The sequence below is a fragment of the Prinia subflava genome, chromosome Z (genome assembly GCF_021018805.1).
Source record: "Prinia subflava isolate CZ2003 ecotype Zambia chromosome Z, Cam_Psub_1.2, whole genome shotgun sequence".
In the NCBI taxonomy this organism is placed as follows: Eukaryota; Metazoa; Chordata; class Aves; order Passeriformes; family Cisticolidae; genus Prinia; species Prinia subflava.
The window spans coordinates 102390299-102413154 of record NC_086283.1 but is presented as its reverse complement, the minus strand read 5'-3'; the positions used below and the strand labels follow the sequence as shown (position 1 = coordinate 102413154).

General features: G+C 51.8%; 1 protein-coding gene across 3 annotated transcripts in view; it reads left to right on the top strand.

Moving 5' to 3' along the window:
• Positions 1 to 3185: 3185 nt before the first annotated feature.
• SMAD7 (SMAD family member 7) overlaps positions 3186 to 22856 on the top strand; it is a 28474-nt gene continuing 8803 nt past the window's right edge. Inside the window, exons 1-4 of one of the 3 annotated variants that reach the window (XM_063421704.1) lie at positions 3186 to 3336; positions 3497 to 4881; positions 5769 to 5822; positions 10770 to 10844. In XM_063421704.1, the coding sequence (XP_063277774.1) occupies positions 4371 to 4881; positions 5769 to 5822; positions 10770 to 10844 (640 nt within the window). In that variant the 5' untranslated portion in view covers positions 3186 to 3336; positions 3497 to 4370. Of the gene's footprint in view, positions 4882 to 5768; positions 5823 to 10769; positions 10845 to 22856 lie in introns of all 3 variants that reach the window. The other 2 variants (XM_063421705.1, XM_063421703.1) reach the window with 2 other exon arrangements.

The following is a 22856-nucleotide window of genomic DNA, read 5'->3' as shown; positions in this document are numbered from 1 at the left end:
AACTGTCTGTCAAAGGCTGAATTGCAATGCAAATTAACTCGGCTTTAGCTCTTCAAAGCCAGCTGGGTTCAGGAAAGGTCCCCAGAAACCCCCGTGAGAATGGAGCTGGGGGGCTGCGGAGGGTGGGCTCTGCGGGGTTTCACATCCAGGACCTAATGTGTTTGGCAGGAGGGATGCAACGCGCTGTGCAAACACATTATACAAATGCAATACATGGTATAAATCCTCTCAGTGCTCCAAAGGGGCTTACAAGAGAGACGGGGAGAGGCTTTTTAGTAGGGCCCGAAGTGACAGGTCAAGGGGTGATGGTTTTAAACTAAATTAGGGGAGATTCAGACTATATAGAAGGAAAAAATTCTTCCCTGTGAGGGTGGGCAGGCCCTGGCACAGGGTGCCCAGAGCAGCTGGGGCTGCCCCTGCATCCCTGGCAGTGCCCAAGGCCAGGTTGGACAGGGCTTGGTGCAGCCTGGGACAGTGGAAGGTGTCCCAGCCCTGACAGACGAGGTGGAAAAAAAAAAAAAGAGCTTTAAGGTCCCTTCCAGTCTAAACAATTCTTGAATTCTATGACTCAAACATATTTTATTTCTCCTCAGGGATTAACAGTGCCCTTCATACATTTCAGGACAGGTTCCTGGCCCAGGGTGACATTTGAGCAATACATCCAGAGCAGGGCGGGCTGTGGTTATCACCTTGCTTTCCAAGTGTCCCCTCAGCCCAGGTCCTGTTCCCATACTTATCAGCCTCATTATGCTTATTTCTGTATTTTCCATATGGGCACATACATATGGTCTGTTTAAACAAGTTTGCAGGGTTAATTGGAAAGCAGTTCTTTATCAGTCATTTAATATTTAGCACTTCTGGGGCAATTTTCACCTGCAGAGATCACAAAACCAGGCAAGTGCTGATGGCCCAGCTGTAGCTGTGGGAAACCATGGGTGCCAAAGCCCAGGTCCCTACTCACAGGGAAAAGCAGGTGCCCAGGTCACCTGCAGAACCTGTGGCAGGTCTAAAAAATTATATTAACTCCTGGAGCCCGTTCCTGTCCTCCGCCTCTTGACAGCATACACCACACGGCGCTTTTTTGTCACTTCCTTCATGACAATAAAGTAATCTTGGCTGTCAGTGCTGAGGCAAGTGGAGCGACAAAGGGGAAAATAAAAAAGGGAGATTTTAATCTCTTCTATAACAGCCTGGCGAGTTTTGAAAAACTAAAAAGTATAACGTATGGATTAATGGACATGTCCAACATGTCTTTCACCAGCAAATACTGGAAAGAGGAGGAACCCTTCTTTTTTTTCCCCTCTCCTGATTCACCATATATATGAAAAGAGATTGAGGTTCCCTGAGGAAGTGAGGAAATCAGCCTCAGTGCATGTGAGGTCACTCCAGAGGCTGTAGGACAAACTGTTGAACTAAAAACGTTACCCGAATTCCATTTTTCAGGGTGCGGAAGGCATAATTTTAAAGCAATGGGACTTTTTTTGCATGTGCAGAACCAAATGCTGATCCTGTTCTGACGTGGCCCCTGCTATGACCTGAAGAGTGCAGGGCTGTGCTCTGGGCTCCCCTCCTGCCTTTGATTATTTGGAGGTGAAGCAAGGAGTCAATTGCCTTCTTCAGACTCCAACTTTATAATGAGGCTTCCTAAACTATTCTTTCTCTCCAGCAAATAGCCTTCTTCCCCTCCCCAGTGTTTCTCCAACTATTTATCTGGATTTTGAGCAGATTTTGTACCTGGCTAGGTATAGTCTGGTTGACACTTAATAAACCTGCCCCCAAATCTAGCTGTTTTCTGACTAATTTGAATCTAGATTCTGCAAGTGCCGGGCCTGTTTGTAGCATCCCTGACCTGCTCATGTGAATATATGCACAGCTGGGCACTTAAATTACCCCTCCTGCCCACCCCAAACTCAGGGACCTATGCTCCCCGGAGATGCCCTGCCTGCAGGGGATGCTGGTTTTATATGTGCTCTCTCTGGTGTCACGTTTAGTCGGGGGCATTTGTTGTGGATTTGCCTTTGGCTTTGGATTTGAACCGGGCTCGCTCATAGCAGCCACGACTTAGGAGCCCCGGCTCCTACTTCCGACACGGTGACTGCCTCAGAGAGTGACCTTAAAGCAACTCATCCGCCCGCAGCTATTCTGCGAAAAAGGAGCTGCTCCTCCGTGGGAGTGCGTGCAGGACGGGGACCCCTGGGGATTTCTGCTGCCCTGCCAAGCCTGGCGCTAGGAAGTCTGGCCGGACTTCCCAGCTCGGCCGCAGAGCGCACCAAGGCTGGACGAGAGCGCAGCCTCTTGGTGGCTCGGTTTTCCTCACCCTCTGCAGGTCCAGAATTGGAGCGGGGGAATCTGCGGCGCGCCCAGGGTGCCAGGGGTTGTTACCGATAGTAGTGCCCGTAACGAGAGTGCCACATGCCTGTCATTTCTGCCTCGTGTTTGGAATCGGGGTGTACCGAGCCTCCATGGTGCATTTTCCTGTCCTTTGGTGACAGGTGCCGTAAGAGCACAAATTATTACTATTATCGTTATTATTATTGTTACTATTTATTATCATCATCGCTGTTGTTACTGTTCCTTGAGACGCGCCCTCCTTCGAGAGACCCATAGCTATACCGATATTTGAATGCTTTTTTATCAACGTTTACGCTGATTTGGTTTAATATTCCCGTATTTACAGCCAGCACCGGCACGCCCCAGCCCCGGGAGCTCCCCACCCTGTGCCCCGCGGGGTGCGGGGGGGGGACACCCCCGTCTCCCCGCACCCCCCGCCAGCAGCAGGTACGAAGGGAGGCGAGGGGGAGGTGGGGAAAGGGCGGTGCGGGGGCCGGGGCCGCACGGACCCACAACCTCTCCGCAACCCGAGCCGCCTCTTGCGCAAGGCGGTTGGAGATAAATATAATATATAGATATATTTATTTTTTTTTTTTCCCCCGGAGCGACACGGTGTCTAGACGCCCACGTGACGGGGCCGGGGCCGGGCCGGGCCGGGCCGCTGCGCACTGCGAAGCCGCCGCCGGTGCGGGGGGGCCGGGGGAGGGCGCAGGCACCGCGCCGGCCCCGCCGCCGCCGTCGCTCCCCCCGCACCGCCCGCGGGAAGGCGGAGGTGCGGGGAGGGCGGCTGACTGCGGAGAGCGGAGCGGGGCGGGGGGAGAAGGGGAGGGAAAGGGAGGGGAAAAAAAAAAAATACAGCCCCACGAAAGGAGGAGGAGAAGTAGGAGGAGGAGGAGGAGGGGAAGGAAGGCAGGAAGGAGGAGTGAAGAGCAAAAAAAAGGCACCGCGGCAGAGGCGCCGGCAGCAGGGAGAGGGTCGGCGGCCGGCGGGCACCCCCGCACCCATGTAAGCTCCGCCGGGAGCGGCGGGCCCGGCTCGGCCCGGCGCGGCTGCTGGGGAAGGCAGGAAGGAAGGGACATAGCCCCACTTTTCTCCTTTTTTTTTTCTTTTTTTTTTTTTTTCTTTTTTTTTTTTTTTCCTTTATTTCCTTTCTTTCTCTTCGTAGCAGCCGGATCAAGACTCCGTGTGGATTAAACCTTTGGAAAGAAGGAGGGGGAAAAAAAAATAAAAGCCCACCCCGAAACCCCCACATCAGGACGACCTGGGCTTTTAAAAAGGGATACAACACTCTGGATGCGCTCGTTCTCCTCTTTTGTGACAGATGCTTAAACCGACGTCCAAACCTTAGGGTTGGTGTTTTGAGGTTTTTCTTTTTTTCTTTTTTCTTTTTTTTCTTTTTTTTTTTTTTCTTTTTACCCTTTTAAATAGACGCCTTTTCGGCTCGCTCTTTTTGTTTTTGCCTGCTGGCTCTGCCCTGCGCCGCATCCCCGCCGCCGCGCCCGCTGCCCGGCGTGGCGGGTTGATGGGCGCCGCGGCTCCGGGGCGGCCGAGGCTCCCCCGCGGCTCGGGCCGAGCTCCGCACCCGCGCACGGCGGCGCGGCGCCGGCAGCCCCCGCCCGCCTGCCCCCGCCACGGGCGCCGCGGGCTCTAGGCGGGGAATTTTTTCGTTTTCCTCCGCTTTTTTGGGAGAAGCCGGAGCGAGCGGCGACTCTCTCCCTTCCCCTCCCTCCCCCCCGCCGCCTTTATTTTTCCCTTCCCTTTTTCTCTTTTTTTTCCTCCTCGCGGTTTTGATCTTTTTCTTTTCCGCCCGGTTTTTCTGCGCGTTTTCTCGCGGCGGGCGGAGGCGCGGCCGGCGCATCCCCCCGCGGGAGGCGGCGGGACCCGCGGCCCCAGCGCGGAGACTGGCGCATGCCACAGCCCGCCTCGGCCCCGCTGCCCCCCGCCGCTGCCCGCCGCCGCCGCATCCCGCCTGCCGGCCCCTTCATGCTCGGCGGACGACATGCCCGTTTTGTAGCCGGGGGCCCCTCCTCTCGTCCCGCATGTTCAGGACCAAACGCTCGGTGCTCGTCCGGCGGCTCTGGCGGAGCCGTGCGCCCGGCGGCGAGGAGGAGGAGGAGGCGGCGGCGGGCGAGCCCGGCGCGGCGGCGGCGGTGGCCGAGCCCCGGGCGCACTTGGGCGGGGGGCGCGGGTGCTGCCCGGGCAAGGCGGGCCGCGGCGGGCGGGCGGCGGCGGGCGCGGAGGCGGAACTGAAGGCGCTGACCCACGCCGTGCTGAAGCGGCTGAAGGAGCGGCAGCTGGAGGGGCTGCTGCACGCCGTGGAGTCCCGCGGCGGGGCGCGGACCCCCTGCCTGCTGCTGCCCGCCAAGGCCGACTCGCGGCTGGGACAGCACTGGTACCCGCTGCCCGTGCTGCTGTGCAAGGTGTTCCGCTGGCCCGACCTCCGCCACTGCTCCGAAGTGAAGCGGTTATGTTGCTGTGAATCCTACGGCAAGGCTCACTCCGAGCTCGTCTGCTGCAATCCGCACCACCTCAGCCGGCTCTGCGAGCTAGGTACGGCGGCGCGGGATGCCGGGGGGCGCGGGGGGCGCAGGGGCTGGAGGGGTGTGGGAATATAGGGGAACGGCAGGCACAGAAAGTTGCAGGGGGTTCAGGGGTGCAGGGGCTGGAGGGCATGCCAGAGACGGAGGGGATGCGGCGGTGCGGGGGCCGGAGGTGTGCAGGAGATGGATACAGGGACGTGGGGAACGGAGGGCGCGGGGTGCAGGGGACGGAGAGGATGCCAGGGGTGCGGGGGCTGCAGGGGATCCAGGGGCTGGAGGTGTGCAGGGGTTGGAGGGGATGCAGGGGGTGCATGTGTGGAGGGGATGCAGGGATACGTGGACGCAGCCCCACTCACCTCCCGGCCCACAAAACTTTTTTTTTTCCCCTTCTGGAGGAAAAAGAAAAAAAAAAAAAGAAAACCAAACCAAAACAAAACCAACCCACAACAAACAACAAAACGCAGAACACGCACAAGAACTTTCCATTGCCGTGGTTTATGTATTTCCTTTTGTACTTAGGGGAGGGGGCGACGCCCCCACCTCCGGGACCCCCTCCCTTCCCGGGGGCCCCGGCGCTGCCTCCCCGCCGTCCCCGCGCGGTGCCGGGGGATTAAGGGCCGGGCGGCCCCGGCGCTGCCGCGGCTCCGCCGAGCCAAGGAGGCCCCGATCAGACAGCCCGAGCGGCAGATAGCAGGGAGACTGGCGCCAGACGGCCCCTTTTGTTTATCTGACAGCTAAATATCAAGGCAATCACCGCCTCGCTGCCCTGCCTCCAACCCCCAGAGCTAAGACAAACAGTTTTGCTAAAAGAATGCCACTGTTATCATAAGTTCCTATCTTTTTTTTTTTCTTTCTCATGGCTCTGCCTTTATTTTCTCTGTACTTCTCTAATTCCAGAGTCTCCCCCTCCACCCTACTCCAGATATCCAATGGATTTTCTCAAACCAACTGGTAAGTGGACTTCTTTCAATGCAAGTGTAAGAGATAAAAAATGGCAAAACAGTCCCTTTATCAGGGAAAATAGTCTGCTGCCTTTCTCATGCCTTTTGCTTCTGGGTTGCTTGTGTGCTTCTGTGCCTCCTGCTACCCCTGTAAGATTTAATGTATAATTTATCTAAGCCACCAATTTATCTAAAACTCTGGCAGGTAACTTCAGAAGGGATTCCAGTGCAGCAAAGGCCTGCTGGAGTCAGCCAGGAAAACCATAGGCTCCAGTTGGAAACTGGAGTGAGTGCTTCTGCACCCCTGGGTGGGTTTTTAGGGATTTAGGTTGGGATCCAGCACAGCATCTCCCTGATGCCTGAGGATTCCAGTGAACCTTGACAGATGGACTGGTTGGTTAGAAATCTAAGTTTTGTAGGAGCCTAATGCTACCTCATCAGGTTGGAGAAAAAAAAAAAAAAAGGGCAAAAGAGTTTGAAAAGTTACTTTTTAAACCTTTTTAAATTTAAAGTTCCTAGCACCGCTGTGCATGCCTGTTGCTTGTAATTGAATGTCAGGGTGCCAGGGGAGAAGCCCATTTGGGGCTGGCACCAGCTCTTCTGCGGTTGTCTGCATAAACTCTTGGTTGGCAGCGAGCTCGCCGGGTGTGAGATAAATGAGGCTGGGAGAAGGAGGAGAGGTGGGAGAGTCGGAAACACGAGGAGCTCGGGAGGAGCAGCTCCTGGCTTCCTGAGGATCAGTGTCTCTGGAGTGGGCTGGAGCTCGGTGGTCTCTGTGGTCACGGTGGCAGACGGGGGAGGCACGGCTCTGCAGGGTGGCAAAGGTGAATACATTGATATTCCTGAGCACCAGTATCAGATTGGCTTAGTTGGGTTTTTTTGGCCAAAAGAACAGTGTCTGTAGAATTACCTCTCTTCGGGGTCTCAGGGCCAAAAGAAACCCCAGCCTTGGGGCTGCTCAGGTGCCGTGGTGGGGTCTCATCCTGCCAGCTGCTCCCTCAGAGGCTGCACTGTTGTTTTCCCCTTCTGTGAACTCTTTGGGAACGTTAATACATCTTTTTTTTTTTCCTTGTGGAGATAAACAAAGCTGTTTAACAAACAATTGGGTTGCAAAGCATGAACTATCTTTCCTTGGTGTGAAAAAAAACAGAAGATAAGGGTTTATGAATGAAAGAGGGACATCGGGAGTAGGTTCAGCATCCACAGCCTGTGCTGGGATGCAGAAGGGTTGTTCTGTGATACACTCTGAGGGTCTGCTGGGTCATGGAGTTTTGTGGGTTTTGCAAAATTTTGGCGGCATCCCTGGAGTGGTCCCTCCAAAGTTCCTATTTTTGCCTTTATGGCTTTTCTCTGCACTCATTGATGACCCTGGCATGGGGTGCAAAGGGATTTGGAGCTGCGGGAGAGAAGGGTTAAAGCTTGGTTTTGGTTTCCTGCAAAGATGTTAGGATAAAATCTATTAGCAGGATTTAAACATCCAATCTGCCTCTGCCAGGATCTCATTTTCAGTTAGCCGAATGATATATTTATTCATTAGCAAGTGTTGACACAAGGTAGCAAAATGTGTGTAAACAGAAAAGCCGCAGAACATGAATGTGCCATTTCGAAAGGAAAAGTTATTCCTATCGGCCAATAGGAAGTGATTAACGCTGCCCATCGGAAACATAGAAACAACTGGGTTACTCACCAAAAGTCCTCCTTTTTTTTTCCTTTTTGAAAGAAAAATCCACTTGGCAGCTGAGCTCTGACTAACGGGGCTCTGACAGGCACCAGCGGAGCCTGGAAGTCTGTGGTGGCAGGTGGGTTTTGCAAGCTCAGGGTTTCTCAGCATTTCCTCTGCAGGGGGACTCAGGGGCACCGTCCCAGCCTCGGTGCCATCTCCCGTGGCAGTTCCCCAGCTGCATCTTGAGAACTGTGGGAAGGTGTGGAGATTTTTTGCCTGGCTGATGCCCTCCAGCCATCCTCTCACCTGGAGCCTTGGGTGGGAACAGTCCCTGTGTTTAGGCTCTGCCAGTGGAGCTGTGAATCCTGCAGGAAATTTCTGTGTTTCTGTCAAGCATGATAGTGGTGGTAGAAGTTTTTGAAGTGTTTAGTGCGTGTCTTGTAAGTGCCTCATATGGAGGGACAGGCAGACAATAAACCTGGACTGGCGGCTCTGGCAGAGATCACCAAATCAGAGAGTCAAAACCCAGTTTGTGTTGTAAGAGACCCTAAAGAGCATCTAGTCCAACCCTCCTGCAGTGAACAGGAACATCTTCAACTAGACCAGGTTGCTCCAAGTCCCACCCAGCCTGACCCGGAATGTTTCTGTGGTGGGGAATCTGCCATTTCTCTGGGCAACCTGTGCCAGTGCCTCACCACTGCCATCATTAACCATTTCTCCCTTCAATATTGTCTAAATCACTCTTCTCTTTTTGCTTTAAACCCTTAACTGATGGGGATTAAATTGGTTTTTCTGAAGGTAATGGAGGCTGGGACAGGCTGCATCACAGGCTGGATGAAGGCAGGGATGGTCAAGGAGCTGAGAATCCACTGCAGGCAATGAAATCAGGCTGTGTTGGTAGGATAGATCTGGTATTTGTGTACTTGCTGTAGAACAGAAAGATCTGCCCTTGATGGCTGAGTTACCTGAGGGAAGGCTGTGGGTCAGCCTGGCTTGCTCATTCATAGAATCCCAGAATGGTTTGAGTTGGAACGACCTTAAAACTCACCTTGCTCCAACCCCCTGCCTTGGGCAGGGACACCTTCCTGTAGACCAGGTTGCTCCAAGCCACCTCCAGCCTGGTCTTGGACACTGCCAGGGATGGGGAGGACTTTTATCGAGGAGAGGATTTTCCTTCCTCCTCACACGGGAGGTTGGCAGGGATGGATGATGGAGGTGTGTGGGCACTCAGAATTCCTGATGTCCCTGCTGGAGGTGGGTAGCAGCACCCTCAAACAATTCAGGCAGATTTTTGACTCAGCTTTAGGCAGAACAAGGGGCTGCAAGTGTCTTTATTGTGCTCCTGGGTGACTGGAGTTTGTGGTGCTGGTGTAAGGGAGTGCAGGAAACCCACTGCGACGTCGCTGCGGGGCCGAATGCCCTGGGTGGTGTCAGCTTTCAGGGGAGCGGGAGGTCTGGCAGCTCCCAGGAGCTATTTGACACCTTGCAAGGTTGGGCTGGTGGCCACAAGGAGTAACTGTGTGTCTGGGCCGTGGTTTTGTGCTGTGGGGAGGAGAGTGATGTGTGTCAGGCTGGGGCAAACCTCTGTGAGCTCTCTGGTGCTGAAGGTGAAACGAGCCCCAGGGCCCCCTACCAACGAGAGCCCTGGGCACCTCTGTGGGCCCTGGGGAGAGAGCAGCAATGAATCCAGCCACGCACAGGGCAGAGACCCTGTGAGGGTTCTGCCCTTGGGCTCATCCCTCGCCTGCTCGGTCCAGAGTTGAGCTGCACCGGCTCTGCATTTTGGAAAGGGAGCTCAGGGGGCGATTCATGGATGAGGGGAATCGTCTTTTGGGTGATGGGACACAGGAAGGGAGCTGAGGAAGAAGTGTGGAAACACATCCTCTATTGTTAGGGTTATGTATTTGAAATTTGGATAGGATTCTGTCCTGCATGATGTGGTAACAGAACCTGATCATATATGATCTCTACTGCAAGACAACGTGGAAAGGACCAGTTATGTCCTTTACCTGCAGGAGCTCCTCAGGGAGCTGTAGCTGCAGGCACAGGGAGCCCAGGGCAGGGCAGAGTGCTCCAGCCTGTGTTCAGAAAGCATCTGTAGCTCAGGAAGTTGAAGTTATCACAGGGGAATGGCGGGGAATCTCCTGTCTGGACCAGAAAGGGTTAAAAAAAAAAAAGTAAAAAAACCCTACTTCTTTAAAGCATAGAAATCAGGACAAGGCATTTAGAGAGTGTATCATATACAGTATTTCACAAGAAAGTCTATTTCCTGTCTCCCCTATTGTTTTCAGTTTGATTAAGTATATCCTGTTAAACTGTATATTCCTGTTAGGGCTTTTACTTTACTCTGATAAAATGAGGTTATGCAGACAGGAATTTCTTATTCACTGGTATTTCAGGGGTGGGATCTGGCAGTATTGCTTTATCAGTAGGGAGAAAATCATCTCGGCTCTCCTGGTGGTGGCTCTTGCTTTGGGATACAGACGTGAGCAAAATGAGGGCACAGAGAGCCCAAATTTGGTGAAACCCAAAGTCCTGAGGACCACAAGTTAGCATGAACTTCACAGGTCTTCTCAGGCTTGTGGTCCCATGTGGTAGTGACCAAAAAGCTGGGGTTGGTGTGTAGGACCAGGAGGTCGGTGCTGGTTTCTGGCTGTTGTCACCTGGAAGAGGAGGCTTAGGGTGGGGAGGTCCAAACCTTAGTCCCAGCACCTGCACACATCAGGAGGAACCCCTAATGTCGTGCCCTACCCTGTGGTGGTGCACGAGGAGCAGGTCCTGCTGCCCAGGAGGTGGCAAAAAGGTTTGCCAGCAGCTGGTGGTGACAAAAATTGAGCAGGGCACCTCAGACTCAGGCCGTGCCCTGTGAAAGGGCAGCAGTGAGACGTTTCCCACTCGGTTCCCATTTCCAGTGAGTTACAGGTTTTGACTGAATTGGGTGCACAAAGCCACGACTTAAGCATTTTTGGAAGCTCGCTGACATCAGAACGGCGACAACCTTGATCTCCTTAGCCGGTGACTTGTCCGGAGAGGTGGCAGCCAGCCTGTAATTTCTGCCAGCCTGTAATCAGCGCTGGCTGGTGATGAAGCACAGCCTTGACTGAGACAACGAGTTAGGGTGGATGCCTCTTGATGAACTGCCGTCTCCGCACGGACAATTAGTAATCGCTTCCTGCTAAGCCCTTTGGAATGCGTGCTCTGCTTGGGGCGATGCTGGGAGCCTGCAAAGAACCACCTATATACTGACTCCATTTTTTTTCTTTCTTTTTTTTTTTTCCTTTTCTTCTGCTCCAGCAGATTGTCCAGACTCTGTGCCTTCCTCCACTGAAACAGGGGGAACTAATTGTCTAGCCCCTGGGGGGCTCTCAGGTAAGACATCTCTTGTTGCCCTTGATCTTGGCCGTGGGTTGAGGGTTGTTGTGTTGGCTGGGGGTCCTGACAGAATGCAAAGTGATGCTGGGGAGTTTTGGGAATGCACATCACTGAGAAGGGCGTGCTCGGAGGGGGAGTTGGGTTTCATCTCAGTGGCAGCAGTGTACCTCTCGTGCAGAGGATGTGTTGAAATCCCAGACAAGGTTCTCCATCCCTCAATGCCTGTACTTCCTTTGAATTCCAGCCTTATGCTCCATTCATTTTTGGGCTGGGGCAGGGGAAGGCTAAGCAATGTTGGTTGGCCGTTCATTCAGGTGTGTGGATTGTGGGAGCAGGTGCAGTCATACCTTTAAGTCATACCTTAAAGAGGGATTTGGTGTGAAATCCTTGACTTGGTGGTGGGGGCAGCTCTTGTCTCTGGGATGAGAGCCCTGCTCAGACTTTGCCCCTGGTGAGGACACCAGCATCCCCCATCTGAGGCACAAGGCTCATGCTGCCTGGAGAGGAAAGGTGGCCTGTTTTTTAACAGAGCATGCTGCAGAGAGAGTTGATGATGTTTGTGTATCCCTTCCTGATGTATTCAATGATTTCCATAGTTTTCCTATTTGCCATCTCCTTCAGCCTCCAGTTGCTGTTGCAGAATGGAGGCTTGTAGGGTGGTTTCTCCACCCCTCTTAGAGTTTGCATGGGGGCACAGAGTGTTTTGGGTTGGAGAGGACCTTTGAAGGTCATCTAGTCCAAGTGCCAACGCCATTTCCAAGGCGTGATGTCTCCAGCACCTCATCTCCCACCCCACACCGGCCACCCCAGTGTCTCTGCCAGGATTAAAGTGTCTGAAGCCGTGTACCTGCAGGTACAGGCTGACGTTTGAAGGTGCCTGCCTTTGTGGAGATGTCTCCTTTGTTTATGATTTATTCATCACCCTGAGACTGGAATTCAGGATTAGGCCGCACGCGCGCATGCCTCTGCCCCTGCCTCTCTCCAGGAACTGCGTTTGGTGTGGATGTGATGTCTTTAAGTGAGCCTTGTTTGTTTTTCTTTGGGTGTAATATATACCCTGCCTGTTATTTGAGAGGGGAGCATATTGTTTGTTCAAAGGCCCTAATGAGAATTAATCAAACGAAGGGGGAGAGGGAACAGGAAAACTTGTTGCTGTTTGGGTTGTTGGTTTTTTTTTCTTAAGGCAGAAGGATTGGCGAATTTTTTTTTTTTTTTTTACCATTGGAGCGTATAGCTTCAGGGAATTAAAAAAAATGACTGTAGAAAGGAAAAAGACAAGAAGCAAAACAACACAATAAGGATGTTGTTAGATCTTTTTTTTCTTTTTTTTTTTTTTTTTTCCTTTTTCCTCCTGAAATACACCCATTGCAGAGGGGAGGAGAGAGTTCAGTTCCACAGGATACCACATGAAATAAGCAGAGGAAGTACTCGCTTTTAAAAGGGGGCTTTCTGTAAGGTTCAGCCTATTGATAACATCTCGTCTGGCAGCTCTGCTCCTGAAGGGAAGGCAGGAGGTGGGGGCTTGGGCTCCAGGAAATAACATGGCTCGTTCCTGGTGCCTCCCAAAGGGCCGCGGGAAGGGGACCCCCAGCTCCTTAATTGAGCTTCTTCCCCAAATGAAAGCACATTTCCACCTGAAAGTACATTTTTAACTTACTTTATTCTATTGTTATTATTTCATTGGTTTTTTTTGGTTTTTTTTTCTTTTTTGCCTCCCTTATCAAGGGTTTCCCCCCTCCCCAAGCCTGGAAACAGAACCTTTTTACGATCATTAACCGCTCTTTTTTCCTCCCCAAATGTAATTGTAGCCATTTAGTTTAATGAGGAGCTGATAGGAGAGTTGACTCTTGAAGGGATATGGTTAGCTACCCAAGCCCTGAATGCCTCCACATGAAAGAGCATTTGTTTTGAATTTGCTCTGATTTACTGGCATCTCCCTTCCGCGTGCAGAAGTGCAGCGCTGAAAATTCCCAACTGGAGAGACCCAGTCAAGAAAGGAAAATAAACGCACTTTGGAGCAATCCTCCAAAGCTCACTTTCTCCTCCTTTATTTTTCCTGCCCCCTCCTGCATATTTTAGTGTTAGCAGAGGAGCATTTGAGGAGGGCTTTAATGAGTTATTGGCAGGGTACGTGGGCAGCGCTTTGGCTTGGCCTTATCTGTGTTTGGGCAGGTAGGGACGGGTGATGCTGGGTGGAGAATCCAGCACCCCTTGTCTCCTCCAGACCTGAATGTGTTGGATTTGCAGCTCCTTGATGAGAGGAAGGTTTAAGAAAAAGGGGGTGGGGGGAAAAAAGTAATTATTTTGGCGCTTTGGAAACTGGAGCGGGTGTGTGAGGAAAAAGACATCACAGGTGGGTGGTGGTGGTGGTGGGATTGTGCAGCACTGCAGCCTTTGGTCATTAGTGATGTGTGGTGGATGCTGGTGTAGGAGCAAGGTCAGAAGTCCTGCTCTGATGCCTTAAAGAGCAATATTTGGCAAGCAAGATCACTCTCAGCGCTGAGAATTTGGGAATGAGGCCAGCCTGGGGTTCACAGCCACTCCACCAGGGAAAGCGTGGAGGGGTTGAGAGGACGGTGGCGAGGGGAGCACTGAGGGGGCTCAAAGCGAGTGTCCTTGCAGCTCTCCATGAGGAGCCTTTGATGAGGAGGAGTCTCAGATCAGCCCCTGCTGGGGCCTGTCTTTTCCTGGGGCTGCAGGCAGTTGTCTTGATGGATACCAGAGGCTCTGGAGGACGCGTGGATGTACAGGGAGTGTTTCCCCCTTGTGATAACTGCTCTGAGCTGCTCTTTCCCTCCCTCCCTCTCCTTTCTGTTCTCCTCCGTGACCCAGGAATCCAGTCCTAGGTAGTCCTTCACACCTGCTGGTGTCCCCTTCTCATCCCACCTCTGCTCTGTGTTCCCAGCCATCCCGTTCTCTGGCTGATGAACCCCTTGCTTCCCCCAAGGCACTGGCTCTCGCCTCTGTATTCTTGGCTTTATTTATTTTCTTATATCATCTTTATTTTTGTCAGTGGTCAGCCTGTGGGTAGGTCAGGACTCCTCGCTCACGTTTTCTCCCACTGACATGGCTGTGCTCAGGTATTACCAGCCAGATCATTTCTGTCCTCAGTGTGGTTAAAGAGCAAAAATATCCCATTGGAGATAAAAATAATTCCCGTAAATAGGAGACAGAGGGTGGTTTTCCTGTATTTTGAGCTGGCTTGTTCTCAGCAGTTGTGTTTGGTTGTGACTTCTTTCAAACAAGCAAAGCCATGCTTGGAGAGCCTGGAGGTGGCTGGCCCGTGGTTTGGTGGGGTTGGTGGGAGCCAAATTCCTGTATGACCCATGGAGAAGCCCTGCTCCAAGGGTGGAAGTGAGCTGGTGCTGCTGGTGCTGGAATTCTCCATGGAATGTGATCCCCCAGCCCTGGGCATCCCCGTGCTGACCCGTGTGTGGCGTGGGGCTGGTGAAGGTTGTGGTGTCCACGGTGGGTGAGGAGGTGGCTCTCCAGGAGGACAGGTGATTTCTGCTGGATCTGCTGGCAAAGCAAAGCTCTCAAGCAGCCCAGAGCTTGTCCTCAGAGAGGGAGAGCAGCAAGCTGAGCTGGCTTGTGTCCTCGCCACATCCACTGCTTTCTTGAGGTTGTTCCTAAAATACCAAAACTGAGAGGTTATCCAGATTTTGGCCCAATTCTGCTGGTGTGCCCAAACTCTGGAAGCACCTCAGGGTCTCCAAGAGCCAGTGGATGTTGAGTGATGATGCTTGGTGGGTGCTGGATCAAGGTTCTCCAAGCCTTGAGGCTGGGAAACCAACAGGGCTCTTCTGTAGCAGGCACAGAGTCAGTTTCTCCCTCCCAACCCCACACCAAAATCACAGGGAATAGACTTCCCCAGGCTGGAAGAGCATTGGCATCGTTCCCTACTCTGGCTCTCTGTGCTGTGGGACCTTGTCTGGTTTCAGGGACCTCTTGGCTGACTGACATTTCATTCCAAAATTGCGGACAGGCCGGGAATGTTTCACTATGCCTCTGATCCCCGCTGGCATCTGCTCGGCGGGGAAGAAGCACCTTGTCCAAATCCGGAGATATTTGCCCCCCAAAGCGGCTTCCCGTCGCTCTCCCCTCGCCCATGTAAACAGGATCCTGTGCTGTTTCTCCGCCAGAGCCCTGCCTGTGTTTTCCCGTTCCCCCTACTTCCACCTCCCTCCCCTACGGAGTTTATAACCTCCTGTGAAATGCCTTTATTTACAAATTGGCATCCTATTATAATCTGAAATTGAGACATCTTCCTGTGGAACTAGGATTGTATATTTGTCCCAGGGATAAACAATTGCTTGGGAATTTTTTTTTTTCTTTAAGTCACTTATTTTTGGTTTATTTTCGAGCTGACGTCGTTTTAATATTTTTTAATCTGCTTTTGAGCGTCGTGGGGCGTTGCACCCTTTCCTTCCCGGCCGCGCTGGGAGACGTGACCCCCCTGCTCCCTGCTTGCCTAAAAACCGCAGCCCAGTCCTGGAAAGGACAAGGTTATCAGGGGTTAATGCCAGGATGACAGCACTGGAGCCTCTGGAGCAGAGCAGGCTGCCTGCCAGACTAGGAGCCTCCCGGCTCGCCTCGCACATCATCTGACCGTGGCCGACTGGGAGGAGGGAGCTGGTGCTTGGCACCGACCCCGGGCTCTTGGCTTGGCCACCCGCTCCGGTTCCTTCAAGCCCCAGGAGGGCTTTTTTTTTTTTAATTTTTTTTTCTTTTTTTTTTTTAGGGGGTTCTCACCCTGTGGGGACCCTCCTGGGACACAGGCGGGATCCTCCTCCCAAGCTCCAGACGTTTAGCCGATTAAAACCCCTCCAAAGCAAATAGAATCCATTTAATAATTACTTTAGAGTGCTCTAGAGCCCCTTGAGCTTTCCTAGATACTCTCCTGCAATGTGTTTTTAAAAAGAAGTGATAGCAGAGGTGCTGCCCCCATTAGATAGTCTCAATCCATACCTGTACAGCTTCATTAAACCCATTTTTCCAGATGCCAGTAGATTTCTCCCAGCCAAAGGGTGCCTTTGGAACAGCTGATGACAAAGTGCAGGAAACCTCAGAACCAGCAGGTCCATCACAGTGGGGATGATGGTGGGAACAGTGATGGGGGACTATGATGGGGTCACCTGCCTTTTAACCCCTCAACCTGGCACTTTTTAGGCAAGAATGAGGCTAGGAAGACGAATTTTGGAAGTTGAGTGTCAGTTCAAACCACGCTCCACTGGCAGTAACTGTCCCGGTGAGCGCCAGCAACTTGATCACTGGGGACATTTAAAACTCGGAGGGACAAAAACACTCGTAGAGGAGCAGCCCCGGGCTGGCAGGGATGTGGGCTGCATCGTTTCCATCCCCACCGTCTGCCAGCGGGTATCGCTTACACTGAGGGAACCAGTAACATTAGCCACACGCATTTCCCTGCCACGGGCATGGGGGGATACCTGCTCCCACCCAGCTCCACAAACCTCCCTGCTGGCTGACAGCGGGGTGCGGAGGGTTTTAGGGTGCCCGGGAGAGAACTGTCCCCCCCTGTCCCCAGCAGGGTGGCGCGGTGGGTGCCAGCCCCTCTGCCGTCCCCCCGCCGGCATGAATGACCCACGCCGCAGCCTGGCCGCCTGCCTACTGTCACAAAGGAGCTTCCTTCCCGGTTTATTTTCAGCGCCGGGATATTATTAACCGCTGAGGCACAGCCTCTGCTCTAGCCACCCTCGCTTTTCGCCTAAATCGCTTTGTTTTCGCCCGCCGCCGGCGCGGCCGCGGTGCCGCCGGGGCACCGGCTGCGTCACGGCTGCTGTTGAGGAACAGAGGGCACGGGGGAGCCCGATCCTGCACGGGGCTCAGGGCGGGCGAGGCAAGGAGCTCGGCGGCTCGCAGGATTTCCGCCTGCTCTCTTTGGATTAGCCACTGGGTTTTGTTTCCTTTTTTTTTTTTTTTTTTTTTTTTTTTTTTTTTCCTTTCTCTGTTCTTCAACTTCTTTTAGTAAGTGTAACGTCTTGGGTGTTGAGGTCCGCCTCTTTTTCTACAAGTTATTTTACTTTACTTCTCTGTTTTTGGTTTTTTTTTATTATTTTGGCTTTTTTCTTTCCATTTTTTTCCTGTTTTTCCTCTTTTTTCTAATGTTTTCCTTCATCTGCCTCTTTCTCTTTCCCCCCTTCTTTCCCCCCTTCTTTCCCCCCTTCTTTCCCCCCTTCTTTCCCCCCTTCTTTCCCCCCTTCTTTCCCCCCTTCTTTCCCCCCTTCTTTCCCCCCTTCTTTCCCCCCTTCTTTCCCCCCTTCTCTTGCCCCTCCATTTTCTCCTTCTCCTTTTTATATTTCCTTCCTTTACTTTTTCCTTCTTTTTCTTCTTCTGCTTGTTTTCTTTCCTCTTCCTGTGTTCCATCTCCTTGTTTCCCTTCTTCTTTCGTTTTCCTTCTTGATGCAAGAAAAGAGCTTTTCTGGGCAAGCATTGCAGGGATTTTCCATCCCCATCCAGGGGAGGGTGGGGGCTTGGATCACCTGTGCACAGACCTGCTGCCACCCTTTGGGGGGTCTTTGCCCGTGGGCTCAAGCCATCAGTTCCAAAAAGCTTTTTCCAGGGTGTTTTGTGCTGCTGAGGATGTGATGTGGTGTTTGCTAACAGACAGCAAACTCACATTTCTTCTTTTTAATTTTCTTTTTTATTTTCTTTCTTATTTTTCCCCTGGGTTTTTTTCCCCTCCCTTTTTTTGGGTTACCATTTAAATGCGTGATGATAACTTTCACCCTGTTAATTAACAGGAAACATTGGGACAAGACAGGAAATTACATCATTTTTTTTATGAGGAAAGAGCCAAGAGAAAAAAATGCAAGAAAACATAGTTATTAGTGAAAGGAAAGAAAGTGCCAGGGGAGGGAAAAGAAAGAAAAGGAGAAAAAAGGAGGAAAAACCACCATCTCATAGACCCTGCTTTTCCAAGGGTGGCTGCTCCAGTACTTGATTTTATTTTTGTTATGTTGAAAAATATTTGACTAGCAGGGTCACCTTTGCTTGAGCACGACAGTCCAGCTTCCCGAGGAATTTTTTTTTTTTTTATTTTCATGCTTTTTCTCAGCTTCCTTCCCCAAACTGTGAGGCCTAGGAAGCTCTTGGCCAGGAGACTAATTTTGGTTTGGCTGCTCAGCCCTTCAAATTGGTCCCCACCCAGTGTCATTATCTTGGTTTTAACTTGCAAGGGAAAAAAAAAAAAAAAAAAAAGAAAGAAAGAAAGAAAAAAAAAGAAACAACCAAAAAAACCACCCTGTAAGAGCTGGCTCAGCCCTTCTCTACCCTTTTAACCTCACTACAGAAAAAAACCTACTGGCTTCAGCCTCACTGGCTGGGTTGTGTTGGCAGTGCTGAAGCACCACGGGCTGGTGGCAGGAGGTCCTGGTGATGCTCTTGGTGATGCTCCCCTGAGTGTCGTGACCTGTGCCTGCCCCCGTGGTCCTTCCTCACCTTCCTCACCCTCACCTTGCTCACCCCCTGGTCCCACCTGCCTTGGTGGGATCTCCCTCTGGAGGGGCTGGGGTTTGGTGAGCCAGCCTTGGGGTGAAGTCCTGGCTCCTGTGGCTTCTCCCTGGGCATGTGGAAAGGCAGATTTTGCCATTAAAGGAGTAGTTCAGTACTGCTTGGGCTCTTAACCCTAATTGCAAATATGTATCTTATAGATGTGCCTAATAAGTGAGGCTGTGGGTGGTTAAATATTGAGCAAAATGTGTTCAATCCCTATGTATAGGTTGAATTTGTATGGAAATAATTTATTCAATGCATTATAAGATATAGTCAACATATAATGTATATATTCTGTAGAGATATAGGTTGAATACGTTCAACATATTAATATTAAGCGTGTTCCATATTTGAATAGAATTCTGTGTAATACTTACACAGGTTAAAGAGATTTAGTTCGTAGACATCCGAACTTCATCAATAAGTGGCGACTTTGTGGTGGAGAAGTTTGACTGTTAAAAAGGTGGTGGAAATTCAGACATCTGTCACTTTCCAAGGGGTGAGGCTGGCTGTGGATCAAGAGATTTTTGGTGATGGAAGGCTGTGGGTTGAATTTATGGGAGATAAAATTTACCAGGCATCACTGCTGGCGGAGGAGCCCCCTCCATGGTGGATAATGCAAAATAATACCAGGGGAGTTGAGCGTCTGTTTGCACACTGGTGTGCAAGGTGAGGTTTTGAGTAGGAAAGCAGGGAAAATGGCAAAATAGTCAAGAAACTAAGCCATGGGATGAGGTCCTGCCCGCCCACGCGGGACAGCTGTCAATGACCCTGTGGCTGGGCTCTGGCAGCACCTTCCCAGGCAGAGAGGACAGAGTCAATAACTCCATAAAATCATTCTTCGAGCAGGAATCAAGTAACAGGAGTTTTATTTGGAAAAGGAGCTGGGAGCCTGAAGTTACATCACTGCATTTGAACTGATGAATTCATTTTCTTTGGAAGCCAGTCTGAGACTTTTTAGCTCACGATAAGGAACAAACCCATAAATCATAAGCAGAGGCCTGTAGTTTTACTGTTCTTTGTCACAGCCAAGCATGGAAAATGTATCCTGGGTGTCAAGAGCATGGAGCCTTGGCTCACCTGAGAGTTGCACTGCAGTTATTTTCTGGAGGAGCTGGTGTGCTGCTGGGCTTGCCAAGCCCCACATTTCCTGGGCATTATCCCTGTGTGGGGATGCTCCTGGGTCTTAGTGATGCCCAAATCCCTTGGGTTTCAACCCCATGTGAGATGCTGGTGGCTGTTGGTGCCACCCCAAATCCCCTGAGTTTCATACTCACAGGAGGATGTTGGTGGCTGTTGGTGGCACCCCAAATCCTTTGAGTTTTGTCCCCATGGGAGGATGCTGGTGGCTGTTGGTGGCACCCCAGATCCTTTGAGTTTTGTCCCCATGGGAGGATGCTGCTGGCTGTTGGTGACACCCAAATCTCTTGAGTTTTATACTCATAGGAGGATGCTGCTGGCTGTTGGTGGCACCCCAAATCTGTTGAGTTTTGTCCCCATGGGAGGATGTTGCTGGCTGTTTTTGACACCCCAAATCCCCTGAGTTTTGTTGCCATGGGAGGATGCTGCTGGGTGTTGGTGACACCCCAAATGCCCCGAGTTTTGGGAGGATGCTGCAGGTCCCCGCTCGGGACACGGCTCTGCTGCTCCCACCAGCAGTGGGGTGAGATGAGCCACGAGGAGTTCTGGCCTTTTTTTTTCACCTGTGTGCTGCCGACCTGCCCCGTTTTATAGCCCCGGGGCAAACCTCTGCTGGCCTCTGTCTGCGAGGAGGGGGTGCCAGCTCCGCCGGAGCGCCGGGAGGGTTAATTACTTAATGAATATAATATTCTCTGTAATTGCTACGTGTTATTAATCCAGAGCAAAGCGAGAGGCGAGGGGAGGGGCGTGTGTGCATGGCCGGGCTTGTGAGCTCCTTCCCAACGCCATCCGTCCTGTCTGTCCGTCCCCTGGCTGCCCCCTGCCCAGCCCTGCTGTCCGTGTGTCCGTCTGTCCACCCCTGGGCGGTGACCCCGGGGTGTGTGCGTTCTGTGTGCGGCGTGCTCCGCCGCCTGCTCTTAGGAATAGGCGTGATTAGATTATGAAGGCAGACAGAAGTAATGATTAACTTTTTCAGTCTGCCTGCTGTCTCCAGTCTGGCGCTGGGTGTTTTTTTTTCCCCCTAAGTAGGCCCTGGCCCCGCGTCGACAGGGTATTAGGTTGTAAAGAAAGCCAGGAGGAATGAAGGCAAGGGAGGGAGGGGAAAGGGGAGGGAGGGAGCCTTTTCCATCGGATCCGGGACTGGAATTTATTGGCAGGAATGCAGTACATGCTCCAAATGCCAGCCCAGCTAAACAGTTTTCATAATTGTTACGGAGCGGGGCACGACGAACGTGAAAAGGACTTTTGTTCCTACTCTGCTTTTTCCATGGGTTTGCATCTCTGTGAGGGAGATGCTGCTCTGGGAAAAGTTGCTGGGGGAAGTGGGCTTTTTTTATTTTTTTATTTTTTTTTTGGTGTGGGGAGAACCATGTATTTACGTCTGCTTTCAGGCTTTAGGGGAGAATTCTGGGTCAGTGTGCTGCAGGGAGAGGAGGGGTTTTTTTGAGTGCTGGAATAAGAACAGCAGCGATGGTGTGTTGTGTATGGGTGTGTGTGTGTAAAGCAGTTGGGGGGGAAAGATCCCAACACACATCTGTGTATTAAGTATCCATTTGGAAATCCTAGACTGCTCTAGTTCAGGTTTTATTGAGGTCTGAACAAGGTTTTTAACGTGTAACCCACGTGGCTACATGTTGTCCGTGGAGAGCTGTGGCTTTCCTGGGGGCTGTATCCCTGCCCTCCCCCGGGGATCCCGGGGTGCTGCATGACCTTCCCTGACTTGAAACAGTGAAGCTTTTATTTTTCACTGCAAAAAGCTTTTTAAGGTCATCCTGGAAACCCCAGCTGGGTGGCTGGGCCGAGGGGGGCTGTGACCCCAAGGCTGGCATGGCCCAGTGGCCTCTGTTGGCTTCAGCACCCGTGGTGTGATTTATCCCAGAGAGGTGATGGGCAGGATGCTGCCACGGGAGCCTCCAGCTCAGCCCAGGCAGGGAGAGAGATTCTTGGCAAGCTCATCCTCGCCGAGTCTGATTTGCATTGCAGTAACTCAGGAGCCCTTTGTGTGCTGGTTTCTCTTTCTCAGAAGGTTTCTGGTTGAGGTCTGGGTTGGGTCTGGGTGGGGAAGAGGTGTGTCCTGCCTTCGCTGAGGCTGAAGCGTGGAGGTGGCTGCTCCTCTCTGGGAGCTGGGGCTGGCACCAGCCCTGAGTCACTTGGAGCTCCCAGGGCAGCATCTCAGAGGGCTGCGTGTTCCAGACGAGCCTCTTGGCTGGTTTGTTACAAAAGTGAGATTATTTTGGGTTGCCTCAGGGAAGGGGGAGAAGGTTGGAGAGTGCAGAGGGCAGTGGAGCACCTGCACCACCTCCAGAGCCAGCAAGTCTCCACCAGCACAGAGCAGCAATAGGGACATGTGCATCAAAAATAGGATTTCTGGGGGGTTTCCATGTGGATCTGCACGCCCTTGTGACTCTCTGGATGTCCTGGGAGCCTTAAAAACTCTGTGGATTTTGGCAGGGCCGCTCTGGAAGGGTCTCACCTCGTGCAGCATCCCTTTGTCCCACCCAACTCGAGTTGGAGCTTGGGGAAGGGATTCCCGTCCTACCGCTTTTTTGAAACAAGGGAAAAGTTTTCCCACACCTTTGAGGGGTGCAGAAGGAGAGGCAGATAAAGAAGGTTCTTTAAATTAAAACTTCAAAAATAATTAGGCTGACTGTATACTAAACAACAGCAAAGAGGCCCATTTACTGTAAATATTATGAATGGATTTGGCTGGCTTCTTCATCCCCACCCTTCCTCTAAGGCTTTTCTCTGAGCTGAGTCGAAATTCGGCCTTCAGACAGCACGGTACTCTATAATTTGCATGGCTGATGAGGCCTGAAGCCTGGTACGGAGGAAACTGGAGTCAGCTGGCTCCTCTAACCACTGAGACAGGCAGACAGGCATTTTTGGTGTGTCCCTGCATATTTCCCCCCCCCGCCCCACCACCTTGTAGCTCCAGCCTTGCCCAGCTCTTAAAGAGAATGGTCACAAGAAAAGGGTTCTTCTCTTCTAGAGTAGTTTTTAGCCGTGGTAATTGATTAATCACCGTAATTAGACAGTAGCAGTGACTAATAGGATGTTTATGAATCAAATTTCTGGTTTGGTGGACTCCATGAACTCAGCAGTTTCACTTGGGTTCTTTCTCTGCCATCCTGCTAAATGCAGGGGGCATGGATCACCCTATTTTTTAAATACGTTTTTTAATATTTTTGGACATTACTCCTGGTCCAGCATTTGGACCACTATTGGCATCTGCCATAGTGGTGTTTACTCTTGAGTCTGTCTCAACAACATGCTTGCAGGGCTTCTCTCTTTCTCTCTTTTTCTCTCTCTTTCTCTCTTTCTCTCTTTCTCTCTCTCTTTCTCTCTCTCTTTCTCTCT